The 13,007-nt window shown below is 36.6% G+C and overlaps 1 protein-coding gene across 7 annotated transcripts in view; it reads left to right on the plus strand.

The window, feature by feature from the left end:
- SORBS2 (sorbin and SH3 domain containing 2) overlaps positions 1–13,007 on the plus strand; it is an 87,453-nt gene that overhangs the window by 54,019 nt on the left and 20,427 nt on the right. For all 7 annotated transcript variants that reach the window (XM_072861495.1, XM_072861496.1, XM_072861497.1 and 4 more), the window contains 4 exons: positions 2,583–2,635; positions 3,320–3,507; positions 5,765–7,327; positions 10,359–10,447. In XM_072861495.1, the coding sequence (XP_072717596.1) occupies positions 2,583–2,635; positions 3,320–3,507; positions 5,765–7,327; positions 10,359–10,447 (1,893 nt within the window). The remainder of the gene's footprint in view (positions 1–2,582; positions 2,636–3,319; positions 3,508–5,764; positions 7,328–10,358; positions 10,448–13,007) is intronic.

Raw genomic sequence — 13,007 nt, forward strand, 5'->3', positions numbered from 1 at the left:
ATGTGGTGACAGAATATTAAAAAAGAGACTTTAAAATCTCACAAAGATGCATCACTTCTAGAGCACGACTCTTACTTAGAGGTATTACCTGAGGTATTACCTGAGTCTTGCATTGCTTCCATTCTGAAGAGATGCAAAGACTAGCAAGTTTAAACACACAAATCACTAAAACAGTGAAGTGGTACAATCGTCATGGTTTCATGATTTAGTCCAGTAGTCTCTTTCATTTCAAAATAAATTGGAAGAAAATAGAGAAGTAGTTATAACAAAAACCTTAGGTTTCCTTTTTTCTAGACATTTGCTTACTTTGAGATTTCCCCCACAATGAAATGCACGTGAGAGTTTGTGGGATGAAAACTGCCATGTTGAACTGTCCAAGATCACCAAGAAGCCTTGAAATAGGCCAGAAACTAAATTCCTTCAATTACAGGCCAGTTCCTATGCTTTCTCTTGGTGAAACATCAGAGTTGCCATAACTCTGTTTGCCAACGTTACAACCCAGTGTTGTTTTCAAAATTTGTTACCTTCAAAATTTCTGTTGAAATCAAGAGGAACAAGAGCTGTGCCCAAACAGTACTAATAGGATACAGCTCATATTCATAATGCTTAATCTAATAGAAATCCATGTTAGAAATAGTTCTGCCACAGTGTTTTACAAGTTAAGCCAAGTATGACTTGAGAGAAGTATCGGGAACCTCGTTTTGCCATTTCTGGTGGTCAGGTTTATGTTCCTGGTTTCTGCAGTGAGCATATTCTTTATAGATCACTTATCCCAGATTTGTAATCTCGCTTGAGGACGGATTCTACCTTTGTGTTTATGCAGCAGGTGATTCTGCTCCAAAGTGGAGCTTATGAACATAACAGTATTTAACAGTGAGAACAATAGTAGTAATAAGTAGTAACACAGAAGAAATACTTGAATACTTGTCCACAAAGCAAAGAAATTTCTGTTTAGAAAATATAAACATTTTGAAACCCTATGCAGAGATTACCTTAAATAAGTTATAGAGAACTTATTTTCTCTGGAAAGTAACTTTAAAGTCTTTGAATTATTAACATCTTTTAACTGTTTACATCTCAGCTGCCATTCTTACCAAAAGCCTGAAAGTGTTTTTTTTACCTGATTTTTAATGTGATTTAAGTTAAACTACAGTTAAAAATTACTAAGAGCATGATCTTAGCTCAAGTTTTAGATAACATTTGATCCATATTGTATCATGTTTTTGTGGTTCTCTCTGCCTCACAGTATAATAAATTTCAGTATAATCCAGAAGTCAAAACTTCAGTTAGTTCCTGATGGGATCACTTGGTATGTGATGCAGGTCTTAAATAGCGAAGCCTACTGACAAATGAGCTGTAACTGAACAATGGTATTGTCTTTATAGTGCCCCACCTGTAAAAGTAGTTTCAGCAGTTACTCTAGAATGTAATTTAAAGTATGCAGTCTCATGAAATCTGTTCCTAAATATTCTTAGACTACAGGTGCCTTCTAGAAGTATACTTAAGTGTCAGTTCACAAATCTGGGTGAAGTCCTATTCATGAACTTGCAATTCAAATCACTGGGAAAAAAAGAATACCTAACAAAAAAAGCACTTACACAGGCTATGAATGCTATTACTTCTGCAGTCCTTCTGTACAGAGAAAAGTCTGTAACGATTTGTCCATGCAGAGAAAAAGTCTAGAAGGCTTCTATAGAGAGAAGAATAGTTCCTGCAGCTTACAAAGCTATATGATAGTTCTATTTCCAGTCCATCAGGTTAGCTTGGAAATGACATGCCAGGAACTTAAAACAAGTTTAACTTTTGAATCATACTGCTTCGTACCCATGAAGAAATACCCCAGGGACCATGCAGTTCCTTCTAAATTCATACCTCGTTACTAGAGTTGTAGTATTACTTAATTCTGACTGCAGGCTTGAAATGTATGAAAGGATTGATTTATAATTAGTCGTCGTTTAAGGTTGACTGTATTAATAATAAAATTATGGAGCAGGACTCCATTCCATCTTCCAGGGTTCGTGCAGTAGCTACTACTGTAACTCCGTAAGCAATGACTAATGTTCTGTGATAAGAACTGTTCCTACCCCGAATATAAGGTGGTCAACAACTGGCCACAAACATCATGGGATTTACAAAAGTCTCTGGCTATAATTGACTGTGGGATTTTGGTGAGTAACTGGGGGAGAGGAGAAGCTCTGCAGACCTCACTTGCGCACAAAGGAATTATTTTCAGGTTTTTATGGTTTTTATAGTACAATTTTGTTTCAGCTGTTCTGTATCTATTTTTGAAAAGAATATAGAGAAGCATGACTTTGGATCAATATTTAGTAGTGCTTTCAAAGAAAAAACATTACTGAAGTAGAATATGAAATGAAATCTAGTGATGCGTTTTAAAAACTGCATAACTATTCTCATGAAATATTGCAGTATCTATGTTGGAGTGCCCCGGATGTTAATCATCATAGTCTGGTTTTTATAGGGTTTGTTGCACAGTAACAATCATAATCAAACATGATAAGCAGAAATTGTCACCCCTTTTTCAAATACACATGTATAACAGATTCATATATTTGTTTTCACAGACTTCCTTATATCATCACTATTCCACAGACAAAGGCCTGGACAGGCCCTCTAGGTAAGAAATACAATATATGATTTCAGTAGACACAGATTTTCTGTGTGACCTGAAGCTAGCAGATGTTACAAAGAGTCAGATTTCAACATTCACCTTGTGAGCTACTGACAAAACAGACAGATGCACGGAGAGGGTGTTCGTATCTTGATACTGAAGTGTAAATCTTACTTTTGATTTAGAAGGACTTACTGTTTACATTCAAAATAAGCCATGCTGTATTCTGGATCTTTCCACTAACATCCCTGAGCTTCTGTCTCAGCTGCAGTGATCTCTCACTTAACCTTCCTGCCTGCAGCACTTTCAGTGCTGTTTCCCTAAGCATGCTACCTCATCTGTGCTCTGTCTCTATCTTTTTCCTATCTTTGTGCTGAACTTCTAGTACCAACAAATAGTCTAAGAAAACTTGATGCATTTATTTCAAAGCCTTCACTATGAAAATGACAATTTCAGCAATTTTGTATAAAACTTTAAAACAATGAGGTGAAGAAGAAAATGCAGCTTTTCTCTGTGAAATATGCTGCAAGATGTCCGAGACCAGTGCTTCTCCCCTTTACATGTCTTTGATGTATTTGTTCTGGTATAGTTTCATCTATAGACCAATAATATAATTATGAGCTTACTTTTTTAAATTCCTGAATTCTGATCTCAGAATCAGGCTGCTGCTAATACTGCTTATTTCTGCAGTTCTGCAAGTACTGCGAGCGACTACAGAAAAAGAAGGAAGTCGGAACCTGCTGTAAGTCATCAGAGGGTGCACAGCGATCAGAACGCAAACAGGCCTAGCCTGGGCCGTACAGATATGCAAGGCCCATATACCACCCTTAGAAAGCCTTTAACTAGCTCGTCTCCTTCTTCTCCATCAAGAGCAAAAGGTAAGAGGAGAGCATATTTGTTAGCAGAAAACCACTGATGATATGTTGTACAATACGCCGGTGGTAAATGCAACTGTCTGCTGTTGCTCAGGGCACTTTACTGGGAGATTTACTATATGAAGCAACAGCTTTGGGCCTTTCATGAAAGGCGAACTTGTAATTTTAAGCTGAAAAGCTGGATTTGTAACAATGATTTTCCCGTGTCAACTGCTTATTCTAACAAAAGAAAATTGACTAAATGAAGGCTATGATTTGTACCACAATATATAAACCCACAAAGTTTTATTAACTCCACTATTCTCTTACTAGATTATTGTGATTTTAAAACTGTTTTCAGTATATACAAAAAGTAAAACAAGGCAAATAGCATATAAAATTAAAGATGTGTTTCCAGAATAGTAGACCTTTCAAATCTATAGCTGATGTCTTAGACATTGTCAGTTATCAGGACCTAATTTAATTAAGCAAACATCCATAGTCTGATTTTTTATTTTGTAAATCCTTGAAGTATTTAGTACAGCATATAGCATATAATTAGCTTATTTTTCCAAGTAACTTGCCATTCCATTACTGTTCTCCATGTCTCTCCAGAAAAGAGATAATTGAATCAGTTGTTCATTTCGGTTTGGGGTTTGGGGTGGTTTTTTTTAGCAAGACAAAAGGTTTCCAGTAAAACATATGATGGAAGTAATATACAGAGTAATATCATATACAATATGTCTCCTTCTGTTCAAGTTATTATTATTCATTTAATTGCTGTATTTTGTAGCTATACTTTCTAATCAGCCTATAGCTGTATTAGGGACTATCTAAACCTTTGTAAAAGTCAGTTCCCACTGAAAAGAACGTAATTTCCAGCCTGCAACAGAATGCATCAGACAGAGAAAAGCAGTGAGGAATATTAAGAGTGAAGTGATGGAAAAGCAAATGTATTTTAAACCCCATGTTATAGTAGTAATTTAAAAAGTGGGTAAAATCATCGGTTTGGTGTACCAGGCCAGGCAGTGAAAAGTTGGTAAACTCCATTTACCTGCACTTACCTTTGACTACACCACCAATAATGAGCACTTACCATGACTTAAAACGCTTCCTGTGTTTGAAAATCCTTCCCTTAAGAACATCTACCACAGCTAATTAACTTTTGGAAGGTGACGTAGCTGTGTCACTCCGTTCTCTCCCAGCATTATGAAGCCTACTAGAATGTTACTTTTTCTTGGAATTAACCATTTTATTAAAGAACGAGCACATTATAAGCTGTTTGATCACCATGGATTTTGAACTCAAGTGTTTCAGTTTCTGATTCAGATTCAAGTTGTTCTTCTAGAAAGCAGATTGAGCTGTTTGAAGCATTTGTCCTGAACTGAATGTTGCCACTTGAGACCATTTTTGAAAAAAATGAGACCATTTTTGAAAGTTCAGTGCAAGTATGAGAGATGACAGTTCCAATTTTATCTCATAGTGACTTCTAGATATAGCATGCGCATAAAAACATGTCTTGAAACTTGCTTGAAGACTCAGGTTTTGTTATGGAAATCAAGCTAAGGGTTATTGTTTCTTCGACGTGCTGGTTAGGCTCAGTAAACTGATACATCTTCCTTTACACCTGTATAGCAGCTCCTCAGGCACCTTGTTCTGCCCTCTATAAGCTGTAAAAAACACTGCTCCCTTCAGTGCTATCACACAGGGAAAGAGCAGGCTACCTATGAACAGCTGGGAGAAATTTCCCATTTGATCTTATATAAAGATTTATCTTTATCTTAATTATCTTAGAATATGCAGTTGCTGTGAACTCTCTGAGCATTATCCAGCTCAAAAATTCTGAACAGCTTCTTTCAGAATGCACAGGTGGAAAAGTCAATATTTGACTGAGGTCTAGATTTGTCGTTTGGCTTCATCTTTAAATCCTTTGCAGCTTTTATTGTCTGTTGACCTGCTTCAAAATCAATATTAATGCTTATTTTCTTACATTGCTTTGGTGGGGGGGTTGCGGAGGGGGTAACATCTCCATAATTCATAAGGAATTCTTTCTGATGTTCAAATTATCATGAGTACATTTTTACAGCTGGAAAATAACTTAATTATTAGCTCTGCTGCCCCAGGCTGTAGCAACCTATGTACTGACCTAAGTTGACAGATGCATTAATTGCTGTCTCTTTTCTAGTCTTTCTAATACTTACTGATGTTAATTCCAACTTTCTCAATCTTTTAATTTCTGGCAATGTCTCTCTTTTACCATGCTGCTCTATGGATTATAAAGGTGGGGATATTAGCAAAGTATATCCATCCCTTTTAAGTTATTCAGTGCACAACCACAACACCTCAAATGAATTAGATTACTGTAGCACTTACAGACAACATTTAGATGTTCCAAATGATTCAAGAAGGGCAATCAGCTACAAGAATGGCTGGCAAATGACTCGTCAAAATGCAGAAGTCTGGAGCAGCACAGAAGAAACGACTTCTCCAAAGAGAAAATCTCGTAGCTGTGATGATCTGTTAACAGATGACCGCGATAGCTTTCCCGATGCACAGGCCAAGTCTGAAAGCATGGGCTCTCTGTTATGTGAGGAGGACTCCAAAGAAGTTTGCTCAATGAACTGGGCCTCCCCATATGTTCCTGAGGGCCGTGGTAGTAGTCGGTCAAGAATTCGTCACAGATCTGCACATGATGCCCCAGGTTTCCTAAAAATGTATAAAAAGATGCACCGCATCAATCGTAAGGACTTGATGAATTCTGAGGTTATTTGTTCTGTGAAGTCCAGAATACTGCAGTATGAAAAAGAACAGCACAAAGGTATTCTTCAAGGCTGGAGAGAGTCTTCTACTGAAGAGGTGCCCAGAGACATGGTGCCAACCAGAATATCTGAATTTGAAAAATTAATTCAGAAGTCAAAATCAATGCCGAACCTAGGTGATGAAATGTTGTCAACTATTACACTAGAGCCTCCTAAAAATGGCTTATGTCCAAAGAGGCGATTTTCTATCGAATCCTTGCTGGAAGAAGAAAATCAAGGCAGACATCCCTCTCAGGTACAACGGAGCTACAAGTCTAAAACCCTGGTGCCAATTCATATTGAAGTGACTAGTGATGAGCCACAAAGATCGCATATGGATTTTTCAGACAGTGATCAAGATGGAATGGTTTCTGACCTCAGTGACTTTATCCAGATAGAGGGTTCATCCTTTTGTAGTGAAAGTGACTTTGACCACTTTTCCTTCACATCATCTGAAAGCTTTTATGGATCAGGCCATCACCACCACCACCACCACCACCACCACAGGCACCTCATCAGCTCCTGCAAAGGGCGATGCCCGGCATCCTACACCCGCTTCACCACCATGCTAAAACATGAAAGGGCTAAACAAGAAACCACTGAAGATCCAAGGAGACAGGAAGCAGAATCTGGCCTCTCTAAGATAGCATTCCTAGTCAGTCCAGTGCCTTTCCGAAGGAAAAAAAGTGCAGCTCCTAAAAAACAAACGGAAAAGAAAAAATGCAAGTCATCGGTATTTGAAGCACTAGATTCTGCACTTAAAGACATCTGTGACCAAATTAAAGCTGAAAAAAGAAGGGGGAGCTTGCCCGACAACAGTATATTACACAGACTTATTACTGAGCTGCTTCCAGACATTCCAGAAAGGAATTCATCTCTTAAAGCTCTGAAAAAGAGTCCCATGCACCAGCCTTTTCATCCACTGCCTCAAGATGGTGCTATCCATTGCCCGCTGTACCAGAATGATTGTGGAAGATTACCTCTTAGTGCCTCTTTTCCAGACATGGACGCAACTAACAACAATGATAGTGCACTGTGTTTCCAAGGTGGATTAACTTTCTTCTTCTATCCTTGTGATTTACTTATCCAACCTTACCCCCTGTATTTCCCACCCTTTCTCATTCCATTTTTGTGTTGTCTATAAGAAGCTTTCATCCCACAAAATTCTTAATGAAGGATGTCATTTTTACATAGGTGATAAGGATAGATAAATTTGCTGTCTATTCACAAAATACAGTGATCTGGACAACTGGAGTAATGGTCTATTTCAACTAACAGATTATTAGTGCTATAAGTTACAATGGTGTTATTAAATTAAGCAATGTGGGTTTCTTCCCCAAGAAAAATACCTTACAGAAAGGGAATGCATGCATCATAAGATACTGGTCAAACAGAAGACAATACGCAGATAGTCCTTCCTTTATCATTTAAAAAAAAAATCTACATCTAAAATGTGTTGTACTGTATAGTTTTGTTACATGTAAGTGATAAAAATGCTGTTAATTCTGCCAGTATCACAGAAAGTTGATTCTGTTTTCTTAGGAAAATACACTAATTGGGCTGCTTTATATTACTTTTTGTGAATAGACCCTAAGGTCATTTTAGGCAGTTTCCATTTCCACTGTTCAAAGAATACGATTTCCAATTTCTGTGGCAGCAAAACTAGTTCTTCTCATAGAATTTTAATATATGAAGTTTTGAGAAGTATCCTATCCTCTTAGAAGGGAAATTTTCAATAATCAAAACTTGAATGAAACTGTCAGGGCAAGTATAACTTTTTAAAAAGTCTGTCTTGACAGTGATCTGGTTTTAAAGTTACTACTTTGAGTTGTTCGTTGCTCTGCTTCTCTTTTTCTCAGAAAAATTGCCTGAGCTTGAAATGTTTTTAAAGTTTAACTTTGCAATATTAAAAGAAGCAAACTAGGTTCATAGCAGGAGTGCACAAAGGTGTATCCCAGGTGATTTGGATTAATGTCCTTGGCAAGTCTATCATTTATTTCTCTTTTTAAATGGTAACATTTTTGTGTTAAAGAATTCTGCTTCTAAACATACAGTCCTCTGTGACAGAGCATCTTTGATAATTTAATGACATTAGAAAGCTATTCTTGAAGTCACAAAGGGATGCAAGAGATAATGTTTTTAATATATCAATTATGCAATATTTGATCAGACCCATCTTACTTATCTTGACACAACTTTTTCTTTTGCAAGTACCACGCTAGTAAATATGTATTTCAAGAGAAATCAGAATTGAAGCTGTTACCATGTCCTCTTAACTAGTTAAAACAGACATATTGAGAACAGAGAATTTGGTAAAAACCAGCTATAAAATGCAGTTCAAAATTGAATTAGTCATACTTGGGGCCTGATCATGATTGACCCTGGCAGGCAGTACTACACGATGAGACTGAAGTTGTTGGAAATTGCCACTGGTGACATATCACAGTTGCTAAATGAGAATTTTCCAGTCCTTGAAAATAAAGAAATCCACAGTGCAGGGTAAACATGGATTCCTAATAGCTTCTGCAGCTATGAAGGAGCCTGGCATGAGGAAAGCGTCACACTCTGTCAACATTAATATCCCTAAAGTAGCGTAGAGAATGAGATGGCAGAACATTCCATTGATTTCCATCAGCACCAGTCATGGCCGAGCTCTACTTCTAATGAAGTTTCGTGTTTTGTTGGATCTGTGTGTGTCTCTTACAGCCACCATCAGCACAGAGACCCCAATGTCATAGCAAAAAATACTGAAAACTACCAATATTGACTGCATAAGGAGCTGTATAGAAATAAAGGAAATTGTTCTTCCTAAAGCTGCTGCATTTTCTCTCCTTCCCTCCCATGTCCTTCTCTTTCTGTTAAAGAAAAAATTAGTAGATGCCTTTGGAGGCATTATATCTTTAGGTTTATGCAGTGAACGTAGATCCTCATTCACAGACACATGCCATATCAAGAAAGCTGTCCAGAACGGGGACTGTGATATACTTGTTGGTGATGACATGCTTGCAACCAATGACATAAATAATACGATTATCTCATTTTTTGCCTCCACTGTATTTATTAATAGCCTCAAGTTTTTATGGTTTAGCCAACAGCCCACTGGAGACCATTTACATCTTTCCTGTGTACGACCCCAACATAATGGATGAGATGCTTTCAATTCTTTGTTTTCCACTTGTAGTTCTTTAGAAATGTATCGGCTTGGTAAGAACAGATTGTGTGAATGAAGTCAAAGGAAGACAAACATCAGTCATATGTCTCCACTAGCAGGTATCACTGTGGCAGTAGGAGACTAAAACAGTAAATCTCAAAAGTCAAGAGGCAGTTCATTTCATCCTCTGGTCTGAAATATTTGCGTTATATTTTCATTTCACATTGGCAACTTGCAGAGCTATAAAGAGTGTAAGATTTTTATTTTATTTTTATTAAAACGTGAAAAGATGTATTCACCATCCTATAATATACCATCCTGTAATAAACATTGGTAAACTGTGAAAATCTGCCACATAGATTGGTGAGTAATGATTTGTACTCCATCTCTTAAAACAGAGTTGTTTTTATGAAATAACATCCTTTAAATTAATTCCCTTGAGCTGCCTAACAAGTGCCCCTGGCAAAGTAGAAAGGCATCTTAGATCACTTAGGAGGAAACATTTTTTCTTCGCTGTTTTCTCATTGAAGCATGCTTTAATCATGTTTTGTGCATGTAATTATGTGTTGATATTGTTGGCATTCTGAAACAGTTTCTTGCAACCCGATGAAGTCCCGGTACTGCTGTTGGTCCAGTAGGGGTGCATCCCTTCGTACAGTAAGGCATAATTTTGCTCTCTCGATCCTCTATAATATATTCTTCTGCTGTGGATCAGAGGACAGCCTTTGCCTTTGCTTGAGAGTCAGTGTCTTTTTTTTCTTTAAAGGTGCACTTTAGCCATCATATCACGTGCTTTTCTTTCTATTAAAGGTAAAATAATAGATTTCAATATCTCTTTGCCCCCCTAAGTGAAACCAAGCAGCATCACAGATTTGAATGGTTTTGTTTAATTTACCGTAGTTTCACATAATTTCTGTTTTCAGTAGACCAGGAGTCTCCTGGAAGCTATTCTTCTGCTTTCACTGATGTGGGACGATGTACTCCAAGGGAGAGAAGAGGAACTACAGACAAAGAGGTAGTGAAATGACAATAAATAATGCAGCAATATCCGTATGGAAAATTGGTAACATATCTGAGTCAAGATTTGTGTTGGTTTTAAAACACTGTAATGATACAGACCAAAGGAACAGATGGGACAGCATCTTATCATCAGATGGGACAGCATCCTTCTTTTTCATTAAGGAGATAGGTACTTCAAGAAATTAAAAGAATATCAAGCTTTGTAATATCAAGCTGTATCTTCTATTTATGTTTAAATAGATATGCACATAAGTACTAGTCATTGATAGGCTCTGTCAAAGTTGACCGGAGTGGGTGTTTGGGACAGAGAAGAATAGCAGATGTGATTGGGGAAAGGCTCTTTTGAGAACCAGAGCATTACACAAAGAAACTCCCTCAGTAGTTTCAAAACTGATACAAAGAACATCTATGTTTCACCATTATTTTTGCTTAGAAAAAGCAAAAGCACTGCTGTTAGTGTGTTAGACAAAACCACTTATCCTATGAGCGATCTCTAATTTCTGTTAACAGTTGGTGATTGTAATTATATCCTGATTGCTTATAGTAATGCTTTGGAAGAGGAAATGGAAGCAGGCATACAAAACAACATTTACAGTAACACAAAGTATCACTGAAAAGTATACACAAAAAAATGGAGTATATCATTCAGTATCTTAAGAATATTTCTAGATCTAGAACTATAAATGCTCTCCAAACAGGCTTCAGGGATTTTATTCAATCATAAAGTAAGTACATTTATATTAACCAACATCTACAGACCATAGATTGTTAACATTTTCCATTGATTTTTATTAAAATATTGCACAAAATAATGGCAGCATAAGAGAGTACTGTATTTTAATTGCTAATATTTAAGTTTTTGCTCTGAGCCATCTACCTTGTTAAATGGTGGTACAGGTTAGAACTGGTTACAGTATCTGAATTCAGATCCACTTATACCCCACTGACATGGTTATATTGCTGCAATTCGATTAACAGTGTGATTTCAAAAAAGGACTGCTCATTACAAAATAAAGGTTAAAAAAGTTCCAGGAGCCATATTCTGTCTTCCTTTTAAAGAATTTTGTGACATTGAAAGTCATCTTTCACTTTGAAAATACATAAAATACTTATGCTACAAGCCATTCTTAAGATCACTGTAATTTAAAAAGAAGAAAGAAGAAAGGCTTCTCTATTTCCAGTATGTTTTGTACATTTCAAAGTATTTTGTATTTAATCAGCTCCACTGTTCTTTTAATATTATCTCCCTTCTTCCATCATCTGCTTTAGTAGTTACAGCACCATCTGTGCCAAAATCAGGAAAGAGTGAAAAGGGCTTAGGTACAGGTGATGATATGAATATCCCCTCCCGTCTAAAAGACTGTTTTTAACAACAGCAGGGAATAGAAAAATGCTTTTAAATTTAGACTATCTTATTTGAAGGAGACTTGTAATGGAAAATTGTATTAGTATTGCAAAATGAAAGTTGATAGGATCCCTGTAATAACTTTGGGGACTTTTTTATTATAGCAAAGACAATGCTCTAGGTATGCTAAATTTGCTAGCCTTTAGATGACAAGAAGGGAGAGAACCCAGTCAAGAACATCTGGCCTGGAAAAAAGGTAAAATGCAAAACTTACAAGTGTCCCTTTTTATTCCTCTTATAAAAAGATGTGCACCCTTACATCATTACAAATAGTATCTCAGAAATAGTGTAATCAGGTCATTCTAGTCACCAGCCTATCCTAGAGAGAGATTTTTAAAAATGTAGCAATCTCATCTGCGCAAGTATTTGCAGAGAAAGACTAAATCACTTTACCAAATATCATCACATAATACTGCTAATCACTTCTTGCACTTTCCGGTGAAGTACCTAGTGCTGGTTATCCATCAGAGCAGACACTAGATGAGTGAGGCTCTTGGGCTGGATCACAGTTCGTGTTTTCAGCGCAGCTTTGAAAACAGTGAAAGTCTAAGTGTCAGCCACACAGGTGAGGAGAGGTAGGGTTGTTTTACAGCATTATTTTTTAAACAATAATGAGCTTACAGATACTTGGTGATAGAACTTGATAAATACATGAAAGGAATGATATGATATGATATGATATGATATGATATGATATGATTACCTGTGGTAGCAAGAGAGCTGCACAGCTGACTCAGGAGATCAATTCCAGTCCTGTGTTTCTCAGACTTTCTTAAAACTATGAATGTGATTATAGAAATTTAAAATATTCCCAACCTTTTCCAGCTGTCAGAGTAATTTTCCCTTTATATAAATATATATATATATGTATTTAAAAAATGTGATGCAGTATTTGCAGTTGAAATTAGCCTAAAGATAACAAGTTCAACAGAAGAGGCATCTAAAGTATTAGAGAATATTAAGCATGTGAATTTCCATTGTACCGAGAGATCTAGTTGCCTACAAGTCACATTGGCATTTAGTTAACTTTTTTTTTTACTTTTGTAGTTCTTTTAAACATAAAGTTGCAAAGCAGTCTGTACTAAAATTTAGCTGCTATTTCTATTTTTAAAATACTAAGTCCAAACACCTAACTACCTTAAAAAAGGAA

This window comes from Ciconia boyciana, chromosome 5 (genome assembly GCF_034638445.1).
Source record: "Ciconia boyciana chromosome 5, ASM3463844v1, whole genome shotgun sequence".
NCBI classification, from domain to species: Eukaryota; Metazoa; Chordata; class Aves; order Ciconiiformes; family Ciconiidae; genus Ciconia; species Ciconia boyciana.